Source organism: Semicossyphus pulcher, unplaced genomic scaffold, assembly GCF_022749685.1.
Source record: "Semicossyphus pulcher isolate SPU_LCO1_2020_fin unplaced genomic scaffold, fSemPul1.0.p SCAF_4, whole genome shotgun sequence".
Taxonomy (NCBI): domain Eukaryota; kingdom Metazoa; phylum Chordata; class Actinopteri; order Labriformes; family Labridae; genus Semicossyphus; species Semicossyphus pulcher.
The window spans coordinates 19,436,412-19,458,121 of record NW_027211715.1 but is presented as its reverse complement, the minus strand read 5'-3'; the positions used below and the strand labels follow the sequence as shown (position 1 = coordinate 19,458,121).

The 21,710-nt window shown below is 43.0% G+C and overlaps 2 protein-coding genes across 2 annotated transcripts in view; both read left to right on the top strand.

Annotated features, from left to right (window-relative positions):
* Positions 1 to 6,455: 6,455 nt before the first annotated feature.
* On the top strand, positions 6,456 to 8,801 carry LOC138607069 (claudin-19). Its single transcript, XM_069679616.1, has 4 exons — positions 6,456 to 6,817; positions 7,144 to 7,308; positions 7,903 to 7,981; positions 8,078 to 8,801. The coding sequence occupies exons 1-4, from the start codon at positions 6,616 to 6,618 to the stop codon at positions 8,241 to 8,243; spliced, it is 612 nt and encodes a 203-aa protein (XP_069535717.1). The 5' UTR covers positions 6,456 to 6,615; the 3' UTR covers positions 8,244 to 8,801.
* Positions 8,802 to 12,049: 3,248 nt separating this feature from the next.
* The window catches only part of p3h2 (prolyl 3-hydroxylase 2), a 57,878-nt gene continuing 48,217 nt past the window's right edge, over positions 12,050 to 21,710 (top strand). Inside the window, exon 1 of the mRNA XM_069679907.1 lies at positions 12,050 to 12,594. Coding sequence (XP_069536008.1) covers positions 12,178 to 12,594 — 417 coding nt within the window. The 5' untranslated portion in view covers positions 12,050 to 12,177. The remainder of the gene's footprint in view (positions 12,595 to 21,710) is intronic.

The window sequence follows — 21,710 nt, the reverse complement described above, 5'->3', positions numbered from 1 at the left end:
CAGTGAGATGGATGGTGCCGCCATCTTTTTCCCCTGTGGCAGGAACAATCATCAGTGAACTATTATAATAACCTGGATTTTTACTGTAAATAGCAGGAGGTGAGGAAACCTGTCACAGAGGCAGGTAGGAAGGGGGATTCAGGGGCGAGAGGCCTGGAGGCTCAGCAATGGAGCTGGACATCTCAGGAGGGTGGCCTAAAGACTTGAGGGACGGAGCAGGTAGATGGCCTGGGGACAGGAGTGAGGAGCAGAAACCCACTTGTACACAGACAGCAAATTGAGCAGAAAGGCGGAGCCGCTTTGGAGGACAGGTTAGAGGTCAACCGGTGTCGCCGAGATGTTCCGGGGGATCTGTTTGAGGTCAACCATATGGGCGGAGAAAGGAAGATGGGCAGGAAGTTGACCAGAGGGCAGAGATGCTCCGGCACACGAGCAGGAGGCCAAAGAAAGGCCCCACTGGCAGATTAGCTTTTTAGAGCCAGGGAAACAGGCAGCTGATGAAGCACCGCTCCAAGCAGTAGGCAGGGTCTGTGGGTCGTCAGGTACGGCCAACTGGGGAGTTCAGGCTTTGTGTCAGGATGGATGGCCCACTGTGGGTCAGAGGATCCAGGCTGACATATCAGGAACGGCTGTCAGCCTAGTCAGGAAGGTCTGGTGGCAGCCCTGTGGCGCTGGCCAGAGGAGGATCTGGGGCCCTGGGAAGTGGAGATCGGCAGTGAAGTTGGGGGGCCATGTCGACCACATTTCCTGTAGTGGCCTCCACATGACAGGTAGCAGGCTAATCTTAGTGCTAGCCAGCTCATGACATGGACAAAACAGGCAGGTAGCTAACTGGCTGGTTTAAGACAAAAGTCTGCAGAGGCCTCGTTTACTGGAGCGCACACTGATTGCTATCAGACTGATAAGCTGACAGGAAGCTTAGAGACAAGAGGGTATCAGGTTTAAATGAAGCTGGAGGATATCATTCAGGGAGCTAACTGGCTGAGTTTCATTTCTTCACCAGACAGCTGCCTCACGCGCCCAGGCTAAAAAGCAAACGCCCTCAATGCCAGTTTGACAGCTTCCTCCTGTCTGCTGTCTTTTGGGTGTGGTTTAGTAGGCACGAAATGTTGTAAAGTGCGTCGTCCACATCCTCTACAGAACATGCCTTACCTGCTGGGTGCGTGGTTAGCCAGGTTGTACCGTAAAGACTGGTGTAAGCAGGACAACAGAAAACAACCCAAGCATGGACTTATGATACTGAACTGGTGCAGGTCAACGGGTGCAATATAATTTTGTTGTCCTGCGAGCTGTCGGATGCTGCTGTCTGAAACTGTCTTGGCTCGGTCTAACTTGTGAATAACGGGTATAATACTGTTACCCCAACAGTAACACAGTATCTAACAAAGCCTCGAAGCTTTAAGAAACGATTAAGAGTTTACAGCTGATCTCAAAGGACTAGTTTCAGGAGGAAAAACAACCTGCACTCTGCTTTTTTAAGCACCACATTAACACTTTCTGCACATTTCATATTTCATATCCACATTAACACCCGGACGTTTTTATGTCAGAGGAAACTGCTGATTTTTGATAAAGACTGGAATAACTCACTACGTCTTTGTTTGGAGGGTCAGTTTAAGGAATGTCTGCGTGTGATAAGGTTTCGTCATTTTCACTCAGTGACCTTTGAGAAACACATTTACTTTTTATACGTGGAAGTGTTATAATGCGTTTGATGCATCATCTTAGCCTTTTGCAATTTGTTTGCAATTTGCAAGCTAATATATGTGAGGCTGTATTTCCGCCGCACTGCTTAGCTTTGAGCTAAATGCTAACAGCAGCAATCCGGGGAATTACCGAAACAAGCCGCCATTACTGCGGCGACGTCTCCCTACAGCAGAAGCGCACAATACACAAGCCTTTACGTCATGAAGAGTCCCTCTGTGTGAGACCAGAGAATTTATGTAGATTCACTGGCTGCAGAGAGGACGAAGATATTAAGTGGATCAAGAGTATTATGAATATTATATGATGATTATTCTTATATAATTTCTGCCCTCTCTGACTGACCTATAGATGGCATTTTGTTGTTCATTGCCAGGTGATTAATGGAGTGATCTCGTATACGTTTCTCTACTACTATCAAAATAAGTGCTATGAAAACACATTTGCTGTTAATGCTTGTTAATGATGAAGCTAACTAGCTAGTAGAATGACATTATATCACACAGCACTTCATCACAAATACGTGGCGGATGGTTTTTCTCCATTTCTTCATTATGTAATCAAGCTGTTGTTGTAACCGATGTCTAATATATCAAATCTAAATAATGTTAAGATCACCTGATGAAGCAGGCATCAGCAGACACTGTGGTGCCACCGCAGTAATGGCGGCGACACAAGATGGCACCACACACAAATTGGTTGCCGGATTAATCTATTCCATGATCACAGTTTGGCACCACTATCTTATTTCAGCATGTAGGTCACTGCAGCTAATTCTGAAGGCCACTTGAATGCCTGTACCAACTTTTAAATTGTTTTAAGACATTTCACTAAAAGTAAAAAATGTCAATCTAATGGAGGTGCTGGAAAAAAATGAGAGGATCACTAAAGTAATTAAGATTCATCCTCGTGAAACCATGAATTTCTGTGCAAATTTTAATTGCCATCCGTCCAGTAGTTGCTGTGATATTTCAGTGAACACCAAAGTGGTTATCACAGGAAAACATATAAAATGTATGGATGCATATCCGCTTAAAGCCTCCGTCATTTTCAGACTTATGTAACACGTTTCATGAGGTCCAGAGGTCCTTGTGTCACATTGGATTTCCAAATGTCTTCACCTCAGTCACACAGACTGTGACTGTCTAGAGGGAGTGGGTGTATCCGATGACGAGACATCTGAATCATGCTGACCAGCTTAAGATGTCACACACAGTGACCCCTCCCCTATTTTGAACCACGCTGTGAAAAGTGTCATAGGTGATGTTAAAGGCTTATTAGTACACCCACACACACACACTCGTGACCTCTTCCCCTATTGAGTAAAATATTTCTGCTCTGAGGATCCTGGAAAACAGCTTTTTTTGGCTGCTAAAACAAAAGTGAAGGCCTTATTTAGACTTTGGTTGCTAAACATGTCCGCCCACAACATGATGGTTCCAGATGATTCACACAAGGGTCTGTTATTATAATTCCTTGTGTTGTATTGTTATATGAGCATGAAGCATATTTGTAGTTGTTTGGACCATGAATGCATGCTTGTATCACAAAGCCTGCTCCAGTAAGATATCCAGAAAGTATTTTTTGAGCTTTTGCCTTTATTACAGGACAGCTGAAGAGAGACAGGCAGGTAGAGAGTGGGGGATGACATGCACCAAATGATCGGCAGACCGAGAGTCGATGCTGCGATCAATGCGATGAGGACTGTCGCCTGTATACATGGGGTGCCTGCTCTACCAACTGAGCTAAACCAGCGCCCCACCAGGATTTTTTAAATCAAAATAGGAGCGTGAAAAAAAAAAAAAACAACCGTCTGCAGAAATGACATGCAGCTTCAAAGGTCGACAAACAGTATTACAAACAAGACGTTAGATTTTGTGGTGACATCACATTGTTTCTGTGCCTGCTCGAATTAAGTTGTGGTAGATGAACCCTGAGTGCCCACATGTCTAATGAATATCTATGTGCTACAAAATTAGTTGGCCTTAAAGGCTTCAAGCAAAAGAGTGGGCCCTCATAGCTCCATGGTGGTAAATTCCCTCATTGTAGTTTCCTCAAATGTCACATTAAAAAAACCTAAACAAAACTATAGCCTTAATGTCAAATTTCACTGGTCACGCATGGAAGAAAAACAAGCATTAGGGCCCCATAAGAAGTAGAGACACACAGTAATAACATATAAACTCCACAAGAGCAAAGGACACACCAACATTAAACTGATTGTACAAAAAGTCTAAGTGCAGCAAGTATTTGGGAGAGGATACAACTAACAAAAAGGTGGATGAACTTGATTAAACATGCTGTTTCAATGCAAGTTGCTCGTGTATGTTTTTATTTTTAGTTCAGTAAAACCATCAAGATTTCCACCTACCTTTGTAAATTGGCAGTAAATAACACCTGTTACACAGCACACACCAGCACCTGTTACACATGCGGATCAGCACATATACAAACCATTTATTCTGCCATCATTATTAAAACATTCTCACAAAATCCTCCCAGGATGTGACTCAGTTATTACACCGATAGAGGAGGGAACAGGCACTGTGTGGGAGGACAGAGTGCCGGGATCACAGATGACATGTCCTTTCTTTACGTTCATCTATATGTTCTTCTAGCACTGATAAGTGTACTGTAAGAGGATGTATGTTTCTATTCTGGCCAGGACACTGTAATCACTCCCTTTTATGGCGCATTAAAGTCAATTCACTTGATGGATGTTGCCGCACAAGAACCAGAAAGATGGAAAAAAAATCACCGGGAAACTGGGAACATTTTCCTGATATTGTCATTAAGCATCTGGTTCTGCAGTCTTCAAGCATGCAACAGGAACTCCTTTAAAATAAATGCGACCTGATCTGACCTTCAAAGTGACATAAAACAATGGGAGTGTAAATTTGATGGTTATTACGGAGGGATAAAAACATGGCTGGCTTTAGGCTCGTTCTGTAAGGAGCTGTGACTTGAAATTAGGGCAAAATGTTTTGATGGAGCTTTATTTCAGGAAAGGGTGGACACTGATCTGATCTAACAGACAAATGCTGAGTGTTTACAAACTGGCATCCCCCGCACCAAATATGGTCAAATAATTTGCTAATTGTCTGGGTAAAGTGCAGACTGTTAGTTCACATAAACACAAGCTTGCTGCTGGTAATTGCAGCAGAAAGGAATGACAATAGAGCATGTGAGGCCTGTCTTGTTGGAGTGAAATGCCGCCTCTTTGACTGTTGCTGTTGTTGCTTCTGATGTGAACAAAAAAGTTTAAATGTAAGGATAGACACTTGTTGCAGTAAGCTCTGTCCTACAGTGTGCTACACATACAGGTTTCAAAGGTGCAACTGCAACTGCAACTCTGAAAGGTCTTACAGATAATAAAAGCCTGGCACTGTTTCTGCATGTTCTCTATATTCACTCAAACACATTAATGCAGACAACTTACAATACAATTTTATCATGAATAAAACATTTGTATGCAATATTACTAATAATGTGACGTGTATTTTATTTTATAATGCAAAAATACTGATTATGATTTCAGACTTTTGATGAGACGATGAGAATAGTGAAAATATTGTAATTTCCTGTTTTATTTTGAAACTCACCCTTCAGATCGCTGCTTCCTGTGTCTCCTGCCTCGTGTGTCAACCCCGCCCTAATTAGACCCACCTGTGTCTTGTTTCCCCTTGATTACCTGTGTTTATATATACCCCTTGTGTCTTCCCTCTCGTTGCCAGTTTGTTGTGTGTTCCCTGTGTCTCCTCGTTCCAGCATTTTGTCCTAGTGAGTGATTTTTGTGTTTGACCTTAGCCTGACATTTTGACATTTTCCTGCGTCTTTTGGATTATGGATCGTGGTAACGTGTATCGAACCTGGACTGGACATTAAACTATGTCTTTTGCTTTTACCTGCCTGGAGTGAGTCGTGCTTTTTTAAGTCCATCATCTGATATTCCATCAGTTGTGTCATTATGGTTCTTTATCCATGCAGGCCCAAGGTGTTCGGGAGCACTTAAGGCAGTAGGTAATAACAAACCATGAAGTTGCAAATGGGCCCCATGTGAGCAATGATCATTTTATGAACGCTTTTCCTCTTAAATTTGCACACTTTTCTTTCCTTATCACACACGGTAACCAACAGATAATCCACTACAATCCTTGTATGCGTATCATGGTAAGAGAGCCAGTAGACGCTTTTTATGCTAACCACTTAAACGTTTACATGTGAGTATCACCTGAGCCAGGCTTTTTCGCTCTTGACCAAAATATTTAATTTTGTGTTTCTCACAGTTTTTACATTAAAGGATTGTTTTGTTAAGGAGGGGATGAGTAAGGATCAGAGCAGGTACTATGGTTCCATACATTTATTAACTATTGCAGATGCGTAAAGTTGGTACATGACTCATTTTTAAGCACAATTACTCCCTGTGTTGGAAGAGGCTACATTAGCTCAGTAATTTAGATATGCCACTGCCAATTAATGACGGAAGAACTTTCTCAGTTAATCGACCACTTCCTCTTAAATACAATAGAAGGGTCAATGGACAGCCAAACTATTCCGTTGTAATGTCATTTATTTTATTCAGAATGCTCCCCTATTTACCAGAATCTATGAATTGGTCTGATAAGAATTCATACGACAAAAAAACCCTCCTCACATTATCGGCTGCAGGTGGAGCACGGACCTTCCTGTGCGTCACGCGCCTCGGACTTTAAATGGAGGCTGCAGCAGAGCGCGCGGATAACGGTCTGAGGAGCTGTGAGGAGGCATTTAAAGGACGATCACTTTGCATCCTGTTTGCTTTAACAACCTCTAGTCAACTTTTGATTTCTATCCTGACCAGTTTCAATCCAAATTCACGGACTTTTTTTTAAAAACTTCATTGCACTCTACCGCTCGGAATATTTGGACACGATGGCCAGTTCGGGAATGCAGCTGCTCGGTTTCTTCCTCTCTCTGGTCGGTCTCGCCGCCACAGTCGCCGCTGCTCTCATGGTTGAATGGAAGAAGCAGTTTCAGGGCAAGACGCACCGCATTTATGAGGGCCTGTGGATGGGCTGCAGTGGAAACGAGAGAACAACCTGCGAGCTCCACCAGTCCCTCCTCAAGCTGCCAAGTATGTTTTTATCACATCTGCATCTCCTCTGAAAGCCAGGCACTGCCTGTTGAGATACCTTCCACTGACGATAAGTTACTAATATTAGCCAGAAGTGCGTCTTTGTTGTGTTAAGGCTTAGGATTGACCTCATGTGACGTCATTGCATCAGTCTGGGGGGATGTAGAGGGCCATACAGGGATTTCTTTATTATTATTTTTATTCAAACCTTTATTTTATATAATTATAGTTTTTACTTTATGTGTAGTTTTTATCACTTCTTTTTTATGGTATACTTTTGTATTTTTTATCGCCTTACTGACCGTTTCCCTCCTCTGCTCCTCCAGCTGAGGTCCAGGTCACCCGGGCCGTGATTATGTTCAGCATCTTGCTCTCCGCTGTGGCTCTGCTGGTCTCCACAGTGGGAATGAAGTGCACACACTTCATGGACAGCAAACCTGAGAGCAAATCCTTCACAGCTATGATCGGAGGAATCCTCTTCATTGTTGCAGGTGAGTTCAGCAGAACCTGACAGGCACTCAGACTGGTTGATGTGTTAAATGTAGTATCCTCTCCGTGCTCCCGATCATTGTCTTTGATTTACATTGTGTTTCACTGAATCCTTACGTATCAAGGAAAGCCTTGTGGAGACTTTATATCTCTTTTCCCTCTTGATTATCCTGGTAAATAAGACCAATCAAAAACAATAACTTGATTTAATAAGACACTTTGCAATTTTAAAAAACGGCAAAGCATCTGCAGCAAGACAAGAGAGGACATAGTTTCTGCTGCAGTTTGAGCACATCAGTGTTGGTGGAGAAAAACTAAGCTCAAGGTCAGTTTAAAGATAAAGATGTTAATATCAAATCGTCATGAAATCCTAATGCTTGAAAAAAGTAGTGTTAAACATGATGTTCCACATCATTCATTTAACTTCTGTTTATCCTCCATCTTTACTCTCTGTAGTCATTTTTCTCACTACTAAAACTATCCAATCAAACCCTAAAACAATAAACAAATGAAAAAAAGAAAAAACAGCAGTAGTAAAAGTAGTTCCTTAATTTAAATGAGAGCGTCTGTGATGAACCATGTGATTCCTTCTTCAGGTTTGCTGACCATCATCATTACCTCCTGGTACGTCAGCATGATTGTTCAGACCTTCAAAGCATCCCATCGCCTGGAAAGGTAGGCACACACACACACACACTCACACACACCGAGTTGGATCAATGAGCAGCTGATTTTGTATATTTATGTTCTTTTTGTTTGTTTTCTTTTCAGCTTTGAGTTTGGTAAGGCGGTGTTCGTGAGCTGGGCAGGAGGCCTCCTCACGATGGCCGGCGGAGCTTTCCTCAGCTGTCGAAGGTGCTCCAGCTCCGGCTCGACCGAGTCCATAAGCGGGAACCACCTCCTCTCCAGCAGCCTCCCCAAATCCAACTACGTCTAGTGGAGGAGAACAGAGAAAGGGTCAGGAGAGGCCACGGTGCTGCAGTGAACTTACAAAATGGAGCAGGATATGACGATGAACTGTCCCTCTGGAGGGTGACTGAATACTACCTACTGTACAGCAAGTCAGAAACCAGGACAAGGATCACACACTCTTACTCACTTTGTATCTCCCTTTTTATTTTGTGAAATTTCATGTTTTTTAAGAGAAATGTAATAAAGTATTACTGTACTTTACAAATCCCACATTGTTAACTGTTTCAGGCGTACCACCGGTGAACTTTCTCAGCCCCGAGTATGAAATTATTCTTCAATCAAATTAGTCCACTTGTGTTACTACAGTGTGGACATAAAGTTTTGAGTAGATTTTTTTTGTACAAATGATCCCATTTGCCTCTTTGGTTTATTTTTGGTGTCAATAGATTATTTTGTGTAATTATATGACTAAAGTTGTATATTTTCTTATTGTATTTTCATGTAACTGGTTTTATCTTTTTCACTTATCTGTGGCAGTAAAAAAGATACTGATGTGTAAAATAATAAAATTAAGTGAATTTGTTTTCTTTACACTTTTTTTATGATTCATATAGTTGTAAGCCTGGTTTTGTCGTCATACAAATGTAAAAATATGTTTGGAAATCCTGAAATCCTACCCAAGTATACCTACAAAATTAGATATCAGTACTTTTAACACCTTTAATATATTAATCTAAGTTGGATAGCATGGCTAAAACAAGGCTACTGGCCTGTTTTAAAAAGTAGACACACATGCAAAATCTCAGTTATTTCAAATTGCTTATAACATACAGCACCGAGGGCTGCTCGCTCAAGGGCTGCTCGTTCGAGTCCCGGCTCAGACAAAGGGGGCTGTGGAGTTTGTACGTTCTCCCCGGGCATGCCTGGGTTCTCGTAGGTGTGAGTGTGAACTGTCGTCTGTCTCTATGTGTCAGCCCTGTGACTGATCAGTCCAGGGTGTACACCGCCTCTCACCCACTGACAGCAAGGATAGGCTCCAGCACCCCTACGACCCTGAACAGGATAAGAGGTATGGATAATGGATGGATGTACATGCTCTAAATACATCACAATATCTGTATGTATTATATTTTACACTGATAGTATAACTCTAATAAGTGGAGAAATAAAGTGTAGCATAAAAAGGAATTACTCATGTAAAGTAGCTCTCAGTTGATTTAAGCACTTGTTAATGCATTGTTGTTGTTTCTCTTCACCTCTGTCATAGTAGGGTCTGCGTGTGACACCAAAGAGTCCTTGGTCTCTGTTTCAAGAGCCGCATCAAAGGACAACGACAGAGGAAACGACCTCACTGAATGACTCCGTGTGGTGTAATAAAGGAAGGCCGTCTGACGTGAAGATCATCTCATCCCACAAAAAGTTCAGCAAATATCCAGCACATTGTCAGTTTTCACATTCAACGCTCATTAGATCAGTTGTAGTCGAGTTAAAACAGTTTACACTCCAACAAGACTTTGTTGGCTGTTTGCTGGCAAAGTGGATCCTGTTGCCCTAAAAAGGCCAAATGTGCTGCAGTAATTAGAGCCTTTCCTGACATAGAAACCGTTTCCTTCCTTTCATATCTACTGTCGTTTTGCCCTCTAAACACAGTGTTTACTGGCATCTGTTATCACAGCTGCTACCAGGGTGGATTCACTGAGGAGAATCAATTTGAGGGGGTCTAGGAAATTCTGTCAAACCACCATGTGAGTCACTTTAATGGGAAGATAAAGGCGTAAATACTGCTGGAAAAAAAAAAAATGCATTAACACATTTAGATAAGAAACGCCAGTTCCTGTAAAATGACTCATAATTGCTTGATTGCTCACTGAAAGTGTGTTGTGGACACGGTAGCTCAAAATGATCTGATCCTTTGGTTATTAAATAGCCCACAAAGGAGCAACATACACCGTGAAACCATCCTGCGAAGGCTGCTGTTATCAAGGTTGTCTTGAAAATCAAAGCAGCCTGGCAATAACAATGAGCTGGGAAAAGGACGTCATTCTTCTTCTGAAACACAATAAATATCAGGAGACCGGTACGTGTACTCAGAGGATGTAAACTAATGCAGGGGACTGAGTCACTGCTGCCCACTGCAGCCAACACTTCCTGGACACTGAATGGAGAAGTGAAAGTCCCAAGATCTGTGACGGATGTTTTTTAGGGTAATAAACAATTCAAAGTTTCTGGGGAAACAAGCAAATGCTGTATTTACTCTCATTTTATCATTATTTTTAGGTCTTTTTGCCTTTATTTATAGGAGAGCTGCAGAGAGACTGATAAAATTGGAGAGGAGTTGAACAGCAGCTGCGTAGAGGACTAAAGCCTCTATATATGGGACGCTGGTTTAGCTCAATTGGGAAAGCAGGCTCCCATCATATATGGCCCCATATTTACACTACAGTTGTTAGTTGACATGTTGTGTAGTGCTATACAAATGTATCTATTAAAGGTGGTTTTATTGATCTCTCTAATCCAAACAAAATAAAGTTAAACACTGTATGTAAGTGCTGTTGTTTTTATAACAACATTTACACACAGATACTTTGGCCTTTATACAATTAATTAAGCCTCGTATGAATAATGAAACCTTCTGGACTTAAAGACAACGAACATGTGGGTGGAGCTGTGTTTCATAAAAGAGAAAGTTTCTGCACCCCTACATAAATGGATTATTACTATAAATATTAGTGCTATAGTCAAGTCCATCCACTCTAGATTTTGTTGTATTGCATTGTATTTATAGAAATGTCCCTGTTATTTTGACTGTCTATATAAGTGTATTTTATGATTTCCCTGAATGTGTGTGTTGCTGAAAGTTCAACTTCTTCTGCAAATAAAGATACAGTGTTTACTGCCCTCTAGTGGCCCTATTTCACTCTGATGGCTTAAAAAAATTAAGATAACATCTGGAGGGGCTTTTACCTTACATGACAGATTTTCTACACTTACAACCCGGTTAAAACAGAAGCTCAAATACCCTTTGTACAGTACATTTAAGTGATGTATTGTTTATTTATATATTTAAGATGATAACGTCTGTTTTAAATAATTTGTAATTAATGAGGGAAAATGCCTCCAGAGGGAGACAAACTCCTTTGGATGGATAGTAACACACTGTCCTCACACTTGCACCTACAGAAGGTCTAACAGGATAAGGCAGCATGAATTTGAACGTTGCTCCCAAATAAGACAGCAATTTGTAAATAGTATAGTAGTGTATAATAAAATATCTAATATCTTTTAAACATAAAATAACCATCTATCTAGGCTATATTTCACAAGACCAGTGCACATAAAGAAACAAGAGGCGATTATTCATCTTCAGTCATTTTAGTCTTTTTTCGTATTTGGTGCTTTATGATTTACTGAGGCCAGTCCAAATTTTCAGGCATTTTTGTAGACACTTCATTCAGCCCGAAAGGGAACACTCTTCTTTTCAAGGGTATTCACATCTGTAGCGGAAACTTTGAAGTTTTAAAACGTGTCTCAACAACAATTAATTGTTTACCTAAAAGCTAAACACAACTAAAGTTAACTTGTTTTCGTGTCTTAAAATATATAGCGGAAAAAAACTTTGTTGTTCATGTTTTTGGCGACTCCCGAGACTCCCCGAAGGACCCCTGCAGCCCCCCTCGCGCCTGCTCCAGCAGCCTGTAAGGAGCGCGAGCTGTGATTGTATTCTGCCCATTCATCTCTTGGAGGGGAGGAGTTAGCGGAGCCAGAGAGGGGTCACAACAAAATGTGTGTCCCCGACTGAAGCAACATTATTTCCGCCCTGGTCCCCGTCCGTCCAGAGTGTCTCTGAGAGGAGCTTTAAATGGACTCTAAAACGAGTCTAAAGTGTTTGTTGTTGTGACTGACAGCCGCTGTGTCTGCCCTCCGCCTGTCGCTCCTCACAGTCTGAACCGAAGCAGAGGATGGATGGAAACTTTTCCCCGGCTGCTATCTTCTCAGTAGTCCTGCTAACTGTGGCGTTTCCATCCTCGACAGCTTTCCTGAAGCCTTACGACCTTTTATACGACAATGCGGTGCAGGCGTTTTACAAAAGCGACTATGAAAATGTGGTGCTCTACATGGAGGGAGCGCTCAGCAGCTACACTGAAGTCCGGCGCACCAGAGTCCGGTGCCGGCTGAGGTGCCAGGACCAGCATCCGTTTGATGAAACGTTCACGGACCTGCGCTTCTTCGACGTGGTCCTCCGGAGAGCAGCGTGTATGAACACATGCATCGAGGAGACACTTGGGTCACAGTCTGTGCATAAAGTTAGCGAGGATGTTGTTCAGGACTTCCACAGGAGGATCCCCTACAACTATCTGCAGCTGGCTTATCAGAAGGTAAGGGGGAGGGGGTCTGCGTGGGGGCTCTGAATGAGAGCTCACTAGATTTGCTCTGCTTAATACTACCTGCTGCATTCTTCTTAAGCGGCTGCTGCTGCTCAGGAACGTGTTGCAGAGTGATGAGGAAGAGGTCAGAGGAGGATGTCAGAGTTACTGCAGGCTAGCAGAAAACTTCTGTGTCTCCTGGGGATTCAGTGATGTTTTATTTTACTACTCGGCTAAAGTAATTATATTTAAAATAACATACATTTGCTAGTAATTGGCGATAATTCAACTATTATTCATCAGAAGGTTTCACAGAAGAACATTTAAGTCTTCGAGTTGAGTGTAACTAATAAGCATGAACCTGTAAACCTATCTGGGATTTCATTTTCTATAAGTACTTAAAAACTTAATGTTGATCAACACTTCATTAAAAGATTGGAGAAAAAGTAAGTGTGAAAAAACAGACAACATCTACATAGATACATAGCTGTACCACATGTTGATATTGATACATGTGTGATAAGCCAATACTGGCCAATAAGGTCGTTCAGATGGTTTCAGATGATAATTAATACAATAGAACGGTTAAGTTTTCAGACCTGACAGCCACCATAGTTTGATTTAACTACACTACATGCATCTGTGTGTATGTATGTGTTGTTGACATCTGATTTACAGGTAGATGAAGGCCGTGCAGCCCAAACGCAGCAGGCCGACTCTAAAGAAGCCTGTGCACTTGCCTCAGTTCTTTGTTTACAACTGCACTTTGTCTTTTATTGCTCCTCTGTGTGCAGTTTTATTTTAGAACAAATGTTTGTGGGTTTTTCCGTTTAGACGGCACTGACTTCTACTTTCTCTTTTCTCCTTCATCCCACATCCAGAGAGAGCATTACTCAACATCTGCTTCAAAATGCAGGCGGGTAATAAATTCAGTTTGCCTTTGCGTTATTGCAACACCCCTAAAGTGCCACCACTCCTCAGTGTCTTCACAAACAAGAAGTTATTGTTATTCCTTCTTTATTCATATGACATTTCCAGAACAGCATTTCCCATGTGGTCCATGTTTTGGCTGGGACAGTACTGGGCGCTAGGCGTGGGAACAATCCGAGAGACAGATAAAACAGGAGAGCTGGGAACAAAGTGCTTATTCAGACTCTGTGTGACTCTGAGCTGTATTTGTCCCCATGAAGCAACTAGTCTGATGTTGTGTCTGTCGTATTGTGAGAGTATTTACCATCAGTGTTTTGATGGATTTGGATTATTTAAAGAGCTGGAACCCCCTTCTTATGCATCTATTTAAAAGCATTACAACAGGTTTTGTGTGCATCCTTTGTGTGGAAGAGTTACTGTAACAGGAACATGCTGAAAGTCCCCCATCCTTCTTCTATTCTCACTATTATCTTGCACTTCCGATAGATGAAAAGAGTGGAACTTGAGCTTTACAAACACTTCACTCAACATGCATGCACACAATAAGATGTGTGACTGCTAACAATGATACAATGACCCCTGCAGGGTCAACTCGGGGACACTTCAGGGGGGCGGATACTTGCAGTTTCACTGGCTTGAATTGTAGCTATCGCACAGCAGTGAGCAAATGTTAGTATTTAAACGCCGGCTGCGGTTGAATCTGATTTACATGAATAAGAAAGTAGCGTTTTAACCTAGTTGGAGCTCAGAAGGGAAGCTGGCACCATCTCCTCACATGAACCTGAGACTCAGTCGACTTCCACCGCGACTGACTGCGGATCGGCTCCAAATACCGCGGTGATGACACACATCTGCTCCGTCACTGTCTGGTTCCTCCATTTTTCTCTGAATCAGCAGAGCAAGTCTAAAAGCTGATGTGATCCTCTCATAAATGTGCGCGCTCGTGTCTAGACATGAGTAAAGACACACAGATTCTTGCCCAGCTGTAAAAATATCACTTATATATTGTGAGAGATGATTTTTTGAACATCTGTTTGGAGGAAAAAGTTGTGTTATTTTCTCTCGTGAACGCTTCAGCAGACTTTTTTTCCAGCCTCCTCTGTGTTGCTGCGTCTCCTGCCGTGTTGACGTCTTAATGAAGTGAGTACATGGCAGCACATCAAGGCTGAGAGCTGTGATGTTGATCTTACCACAGGTAAGGAGAGGCAGAGCTGCGTTCCTATTGGCTGGGCCGTTCAGAGCACATCAGAGTGTATGAGTGCGCATTAGTGTGTGTGTGCGTGTGCAGACACCCTCACACGTGTGTTAGTATGGGGGTACTTGGTGGTGTTTGTGAAAATAAATAACATTCCTGCAGTATTTAACATTCCAGCGTCACACCCGCTCCTCCTGACAGCCTCTGGCATAAAGCAGCCTTTGGGCCTGTCCGAAGAGGCTCCACAGTCACCAACTGTTCTCCGCCCTCAGGCTGCTGCGTATGTCCCCAGCTTGCCCAGAGCTTAGCCGGGCAAATATTTTATTTTCCTGTTGTGTTTGCTTTTCTAAAAAAAGAGAGACACGCCACCTTTTCCAGGTTTTAAAGGGAGACTTCTGTAGCTGTAACTGGGCCGGACCCTCGTGGCCTGCAGTGATCTCTGCCCCTGGGTTGATACAGCTCTCTCTATAGTCCCAATCAAAGGGCCTGAACTGCCCTCTGGGACGAGAAGAGATCTTGTTTCCAGCCACTGTGTCCTAAATCTGATCAGTCTCACAGCGCTGCCAGTACAAGGAGGGCTCGATTTTCTTAAGATTACTTTTCCTTTTTAATGAATTGAATCTATCAATGTTTATTTTAACAAAGATAACCCTGTCCTTATGTGGGTTTAAAAATACTCTAATTGACTTTATTTTTTAATAAATTGAATAAATAGTTCCACATCAATTCTTTATCTAGTTTTATTTTTGTGAGTGATACTTGCACATAATAGTAGCTGATGTACCCATTCGATAAAATCCTAATCTAATGAAGATTGACAGGAAACATGGGGAAGAGAGTGGGGGTAGACCTGCACCAAAGAGCTGCAAGTCAGAGTCAAACCCACGACCACTGCGTGGACGACTATGCCTTTGTATATGGGGCGCCACTGCACCATCTGAGCTAAACCAGTGCCCCATGGTTGGAAGCTTTTACCCATTATAAACATTGTATAGTTAAATGAGGGCCTGGAACAACATATAGTATACAATACAAACAGAGGAGAATATGGTCATGGGAAATAAAACAGTATGTTAAAGGGCGTATATCACTGTTATGTCACTTTTAACACTTCTTTCGGGCTCGGTTAAATCACAATGTTAGGGGAGCAAACACTGTCGTCCCAGCTGATATGAATTCACAAACTTCCTCTGTGCCAAAATCTAATTATTGTCTCTGGTATGACAAATATTCTGCACAAATATTGTCCACCATTAATTCCAGTTATGACCCCTCCAAATATTTATGCGTCTGAACGATGAGGGACGTCTAGATACACACTCTTGTCATCACTGTCGGTGCGTTATCGGTGCTCATATCAAATTACATCTCACATAACCAGACACTAGACATTACTAGTAATTAAGCTGGGTTGGTTGACATGCTCGTCCTGTGCTCCCAGATGAACCCCAGCTCTTCTGAGACGAGACTATTTTGTAGCGATTTAATTGTAGGGTCAAAGTTGAGGAGCAGAATCTTCATGACAAAATAATGTGAAGATTTGGCAGCAGTTGCAAAATGTAGCCTGACTATGATTTGACACACACAACATATTTCCCTGATATAATAGAGGAGGAGGAGGCTGCGCTCTCATGAGTTTATTAAGTTAATCCGTGTTGGGAATCGAGACACATAACTCAATAACCATCCCATCGTCATTCTGTTTTGAGAACTTCCCCGCGTCTCTCAGCACGATATTAAAAGGTGACATTAGGTCAGAACAGTCTCTGAAGCCTGCTGATGATGTGAGCCTCTCTGGAATTTTCTCTACATTCACGAGTCCTCTGCGAACACGATGGTTTGATTACAACACAGCAGGCTGCTCGCGGCTCAAGTAAAGTCCATTTCGCCATAGATGACCACGTGGTTTGATGAAATCCGCTGCCTTGGTGGCGTTTAGAGGTCAGGCGTGCGTTTGTGTGAAGGGCTGGGTGTGATTGAAATTGGCAGCATTGGGAAATATGTCTGTGTCCAGCTCCTACACCAGCCTGAACCTCAGCGATGAATACTGGACGGTGTGAAATGAAGACTCGTACCGGCAGAGGTCACAGCAGTGAGTATTTCTGCGCTCCATAATGTTATTGTCATCTGCTACTTATAATAGGGGAACTGAAGGATGTAACAGGAGGAGACCATGAGGTCTGTCTTTGGATTGGTTTGAGAAAGCAGTAATGCTGCCATTTCACTCAGAGGCAGACAGGTTGTTCACCGCCAAGTCAGATCTGTTCAACGTATCAGAGGGGTCGTTTTGCGGTTATGCTTAAAGTGACGGGGAGGCTCGGACAGTAGAAATCCATTCTTCACTTCACTATCTAAAGCAGTCCAGACTCTGGGGGAGGTAGCACATTTTACTATCCCCAAGTCAAGTATGTGTGCAGTACCTGCTGATTGCATGACAACCTCATAGTGATGTCAAAACTCCAGGAAGTCTCTGCCCCAGCCAAGAAATAGTCCCACGTTTAACTCCCTCTAATACTGCAACATATTGTTTTTACACGTTTATTATTTTAGAGATATTTAAAAGATTTTAAAGTTGCTGAAATCTCATTTTATTTTGTGAGCCAGGCTAGCTGTTTCCCCCTGTCTTCAGTCTTTGTGCTAAGCTAAGCTAACCTGCTGCTGGCTTCATATTTCCTCAACCAAAACGAGGTATCAACCTGGAGATCTAAGGCTCTGCATGAAAGGGGATAAGAGTACTTCCTAAAATGTGGAACTATTTCTTTCATGCATGTTTGCTTATCAGTGAATGTGTCTTTAAGGGGACATATTTTAGCTATGCAATCAATGTTCTATTATTCTAAAGTGTTTTTGAATCACGTTGGTAAAGTTTGTAGAGCCTCTCCTTCCTCCTGAAACCAACAAGCTCTTTTGCCATACAAAGGTTAGACCTTAGCCACGATTGACTGACAGTATTTGGAGTGACCGCGTAGCCGCTCCCCCACATGTGCGATCCCACGAGGGGGAGCGGCTGCACTGCACTGTCACTCCAAAGTTGTAGAAAACATGGCTGCTCTAGGATCGGTTATTTGGCCTTATATGTACGAGCCAGAATCCCCAGGAGGTATCGGAATGGTAAGATGAAATCTTGACGACGACTTGACTACAAGCTAGTGCAAGAAGGCAACCTGAGGTGAATGACAGTGAATGACGATTTCAGCAAAAGCAAGGTTCTACGTAGAAACCTGCAGCTGCTCTGAGCGGCCCATTTCAGTAGCCACTTGATTATCTGCTGGTAAAGTATTAGGTGACATGTACTGTCTTGGACTTTCTGAGCAGGAAACGATCAACACAAAATAGTTTAAATGAGTCCACTGTCACTGAAATTTCAAAGAGTGTCATAAACTTGTGTTACATGAGTCGTATTGATAATGCTCAAAGGAGATGGGTAGTTTGCAGGTCCGTGCTTTGCCCAGGCAGCCAGACATTGTGGCACTCAGCTTGTGCCAAAGGTTTCTGCATGAATGGACTTGAGTGGATAACGGACCACAGGAATGCAGGGGCACGCTGTGGCGTAACACACCGATATTGTTCTCGCCCTGATTAACAATTAAACGTCTGCAGGAGAGGAGGAGGAGGAGGAGGCAGGAGGCTGGTAATGGATCACCTGTGGAAACACTGCAGTGGTTCCTGAGCCGGGGTGACACAGCGGCAGGTTGTGGAAGAGAGTCGGACTTGGCTCTGGGGTCATTTGTCGAGCGCTGGCATCTGACAGACAGAGGTGGAGCTGAAGGCAATCAGGATGTTTCCGATTGAACTTTCATCTCTTGATTAATTGAGAGATTTATCACAGTGGTTGCACTCTCTGACCAGAGTGTATCCTCAATTTATAGTTCACATTATCCCTTGTGACAAATGGGAGGATTTGGACCAACATTCAGTGTCTAAATCCAACCAGCTGGAGAGCAGCGTTTAGATATATGTGTGTATGTGCATTTCTGTCTTTCAGTAACTAAAGTGTTGGCAGCAGGGACAGTTGTTGCTTCTAAAGATTCATTGTGTGTGTGCCTGTAAATTCTGGTTGTGTGTTTGTCTTTGTGTTTGGTGATTATCAGTCTGGCCAAAGACTCCCGGGTGTCTGAGTGGAGAAATCAGGGCTGGGATGGAAAAACTGGAGTTTGCCAGGCATCTGTTCAGCTTCACTGGTAGTGACATGAACTATGTGTTGGCTGCTGCAGGGGTGCAAGCACAGAAACCAGCCCTGTGTGTCACATTATCTTCTGCACAGCAGGCAGGAAAACAGGTCAGTTTTTGTTTCCATCACAACATGAATAAGCAGATATTTCCCAGTCAGGTGTGGCTCCGATTCAGGAGAAACTCTACTTTAGGCTGTTTTCGTATTGACTCGTTCAGACAGAACATCTATTGAAGGAAAGGTTTTGGATTATTTGTTGTTTGTACATTCATACACCCATGGGTGTGTCCTTTACTGTAACCCTCCTGTGAAAACAGCAGAGGTGCAAAGAGCCAGTGTACACTGACCAGGAGTGTTGTTAGTTTTCTTTTCAGCAGAATGTTTGTTCACATGAAGCCAGTCGCCACTTCAGGATCTATTCTGAACGTCTGAGTGTCCTGACCAAATACTTATTTGGCTCTGCCTGAGCTGTTGGCACCATTTAAAGCCAACTTTTTTAAGTCCGCACAAAGAGTAAAATGTTCCTCAGGTTTTCCGAGGTATCCTATATCCAACTCACAGCTTGTTCTGCAAAACCGTGTGCTATAAATTGTGCTGACGTCTCAAGTTGCTTCTGTCCTCAGCAGATTATTTCTCACAGTGGAGAGCTGCTGGCCTCGGGGTGGGAACCACAAAGAGGGTAGGGGGTACAAGAAGTTAAATCTGTTTGGGAAAACACTGAAAAGTGAAGCCATTTTCTCAGGTAGTATTCCCACTTTAAGTTAAAGTAATAATCTCGAAGAATTTCATGTAAATAAATGTCTGTTAAGTCACTAGCTATCGCCGAATTAGGTAACACAATGGTGATTGAGCCTGTGGCCCACTGATGAAAGCCTGTGCAGTATTACGGACTGGGTGTCTGTGGCAACATTCGCAGAAAACATCACAAGCGGCGCCCAGATAGTGACGCGTTTTCCATCACCCAGCAGTGGCTGGTCTGCCAGAGAGGGTAGGCGGAGCTAAGCGGCTGCTCTTCTGGTCTCTGCAAGTGTTGCGAGTAAACAGTAATCGACTATGGCTGAACAAACAAAGAAAAGATCGATGACTACAGATACAACTTCAAAAAGAAGTGAAAATCCAAAGAAAAGAAACAAACTCGACGCTCAGATGAAGCAAACAGTCTTAAAAGGAAAGCGACCATCAGCGAGGAAAATCAGGAGTTACAACCGGAGCCAACGGTGGACGTCACACATGAAACACTGTCTGGATATCTGGGAAGTATGCTCCCGCAATTATCGCCATAGGTCCCGCCAAAGAGAGCGAAACTGAGATCCTTAAGATTATATCTTTTGAGTGTAGAAGGCTTACACTTCTTTCTTTCTTTCTTTCAACAGAAGAAGGTTTGTAGTATTTTCTATGTGGCTGCTGCACTGGTGTCCTAGAGGCAGAGGGCCTATTCAGAGCCTCAGCCGGGTCACATGTCTCCTTTGCACTTTCTCCATTGGCTTGGCAAAGCTCACGTTTGCCATGATGTGATCATACGCTTGTCCGCTGCACGTTCACAGCAGGGGTAACTGATCTGATGTTATGGTTCAGGGCCAGACAGTAACAGTCCCCACCCTCAGCTGAGACGGTGAACACGACTGCTATCCTGATACCATGATATGATAATACAGCTGTATTGTTGCTTTGGGTCAAGTGCGGCTCAGGAGTGAATTTAGTTTATTATGACAGTAACTTCCATTTCATATTTTGTATGTTTTTCTGGGACAATGTTATTCATGATTATCAGAATGTATTTGTGAGGTAGATCTCACAAGGTCTGATGATATAAACCCTCCCACGTCTGATGTTGTGACCCTGGCTGACATGAAGGGTCAGTCAAGGTCGTGCTCAGTCATGAGGCACAGACTACAATAGATTGTTAAATTATATTAAGCATCTTGTTTCATACCCTTACGATTTCTCAGAAGTGAGAATCATTCATATTTTAGGGCCGTTTCTCTGCCTTTCTGACCCCACAGCTGTTTCCTGTAAAGTTCCATTAGAAGTGTTGAGTGTTTATGCAGGCCGCTCCGCTGTCGTCAGCCTGCAGGGAGATGGTCCCTCGGTGACTCTGGTAAATGTGTGCTTATGTAGTTTATCTGTGTATACTGTGTGTGTATTTGAATATCATATGTCTTAAATCAAAAGGTGTTAAATGTGAGGCCTGTGCTGTACTCCAGCCGTGTCCTGTCTGTCTTGTGTTATAAACTTTGCAGTGCAGATGTCTTTATTTCTCACCATAAAAGAGGGAACATAAGAGCTCTCTGAATCCACCCTGCGCTGCACATCACCAAGTTAAGTTTGACAGCTGGCATCGAGAAGCGGACGATTTCCAATTTACACACCCCCTCCTTCCTCCTCCTTTCAACCTTCGACTGCCAAAGAATAATTCATCTTAGCGGTGCATAACGCCAGGATTTCCAACTATTATCCCCTGCCGCTCTGTGACCTGCTTATCTTTGTCGTTAGATCTCAGCGACTGCTCCCCCAGAGAGGTTATTCCCTGCAGGGACACAGGTAGTATTACACCCATTAAGAGCACAGTAGAAAGTAGTTTTCATGATCTCACGTTGACCTGACCCCTGGCCGACTCTGACCTCGCAGCGTCTCCACATCTGGTTCAGATCTCAGTGAATTGCAGCTAATAACAGTGCTAAACAGCGTTAGGCGCAGTGAGCCGCAGGCAGGCGTGTGTAATGTATTAAAGTGACAACAATGGGAGAAAGTGGGGAAATGTGCACTAAAGTACTTTGTTTGTTGTACTTAAGTCATATTTAGCCAATTAGAGGTCCTTCTCAGAAGTTCGCA

Excerpts from the sequence above, each read along its gene's own strand:
- LOC138607069 (XM_069679616.1), top strand. The coding sequence starts at position 6,616 with ATGGCCAGTTCGGGAATGCAGCTGCTCGGTTTCTTCCTCTCTCTGGTC. Across the intron at positions 6,818-7,143 it reads GTCCCTCCTCAAGCTGCCAA|CTGAGGTCCAGGTCACCCGG; the intron begins GTATGTTTTTAT and ends CTGCTCCTCCAG. Across the intron at positions 7,982-8,077 it reads GCATCCCATCGCCTGGAAAG|CTTTGAGTTTGGTAAGGCGG; the intron begins GTAGGCACACAC and ends TTTTCTTTTCAG.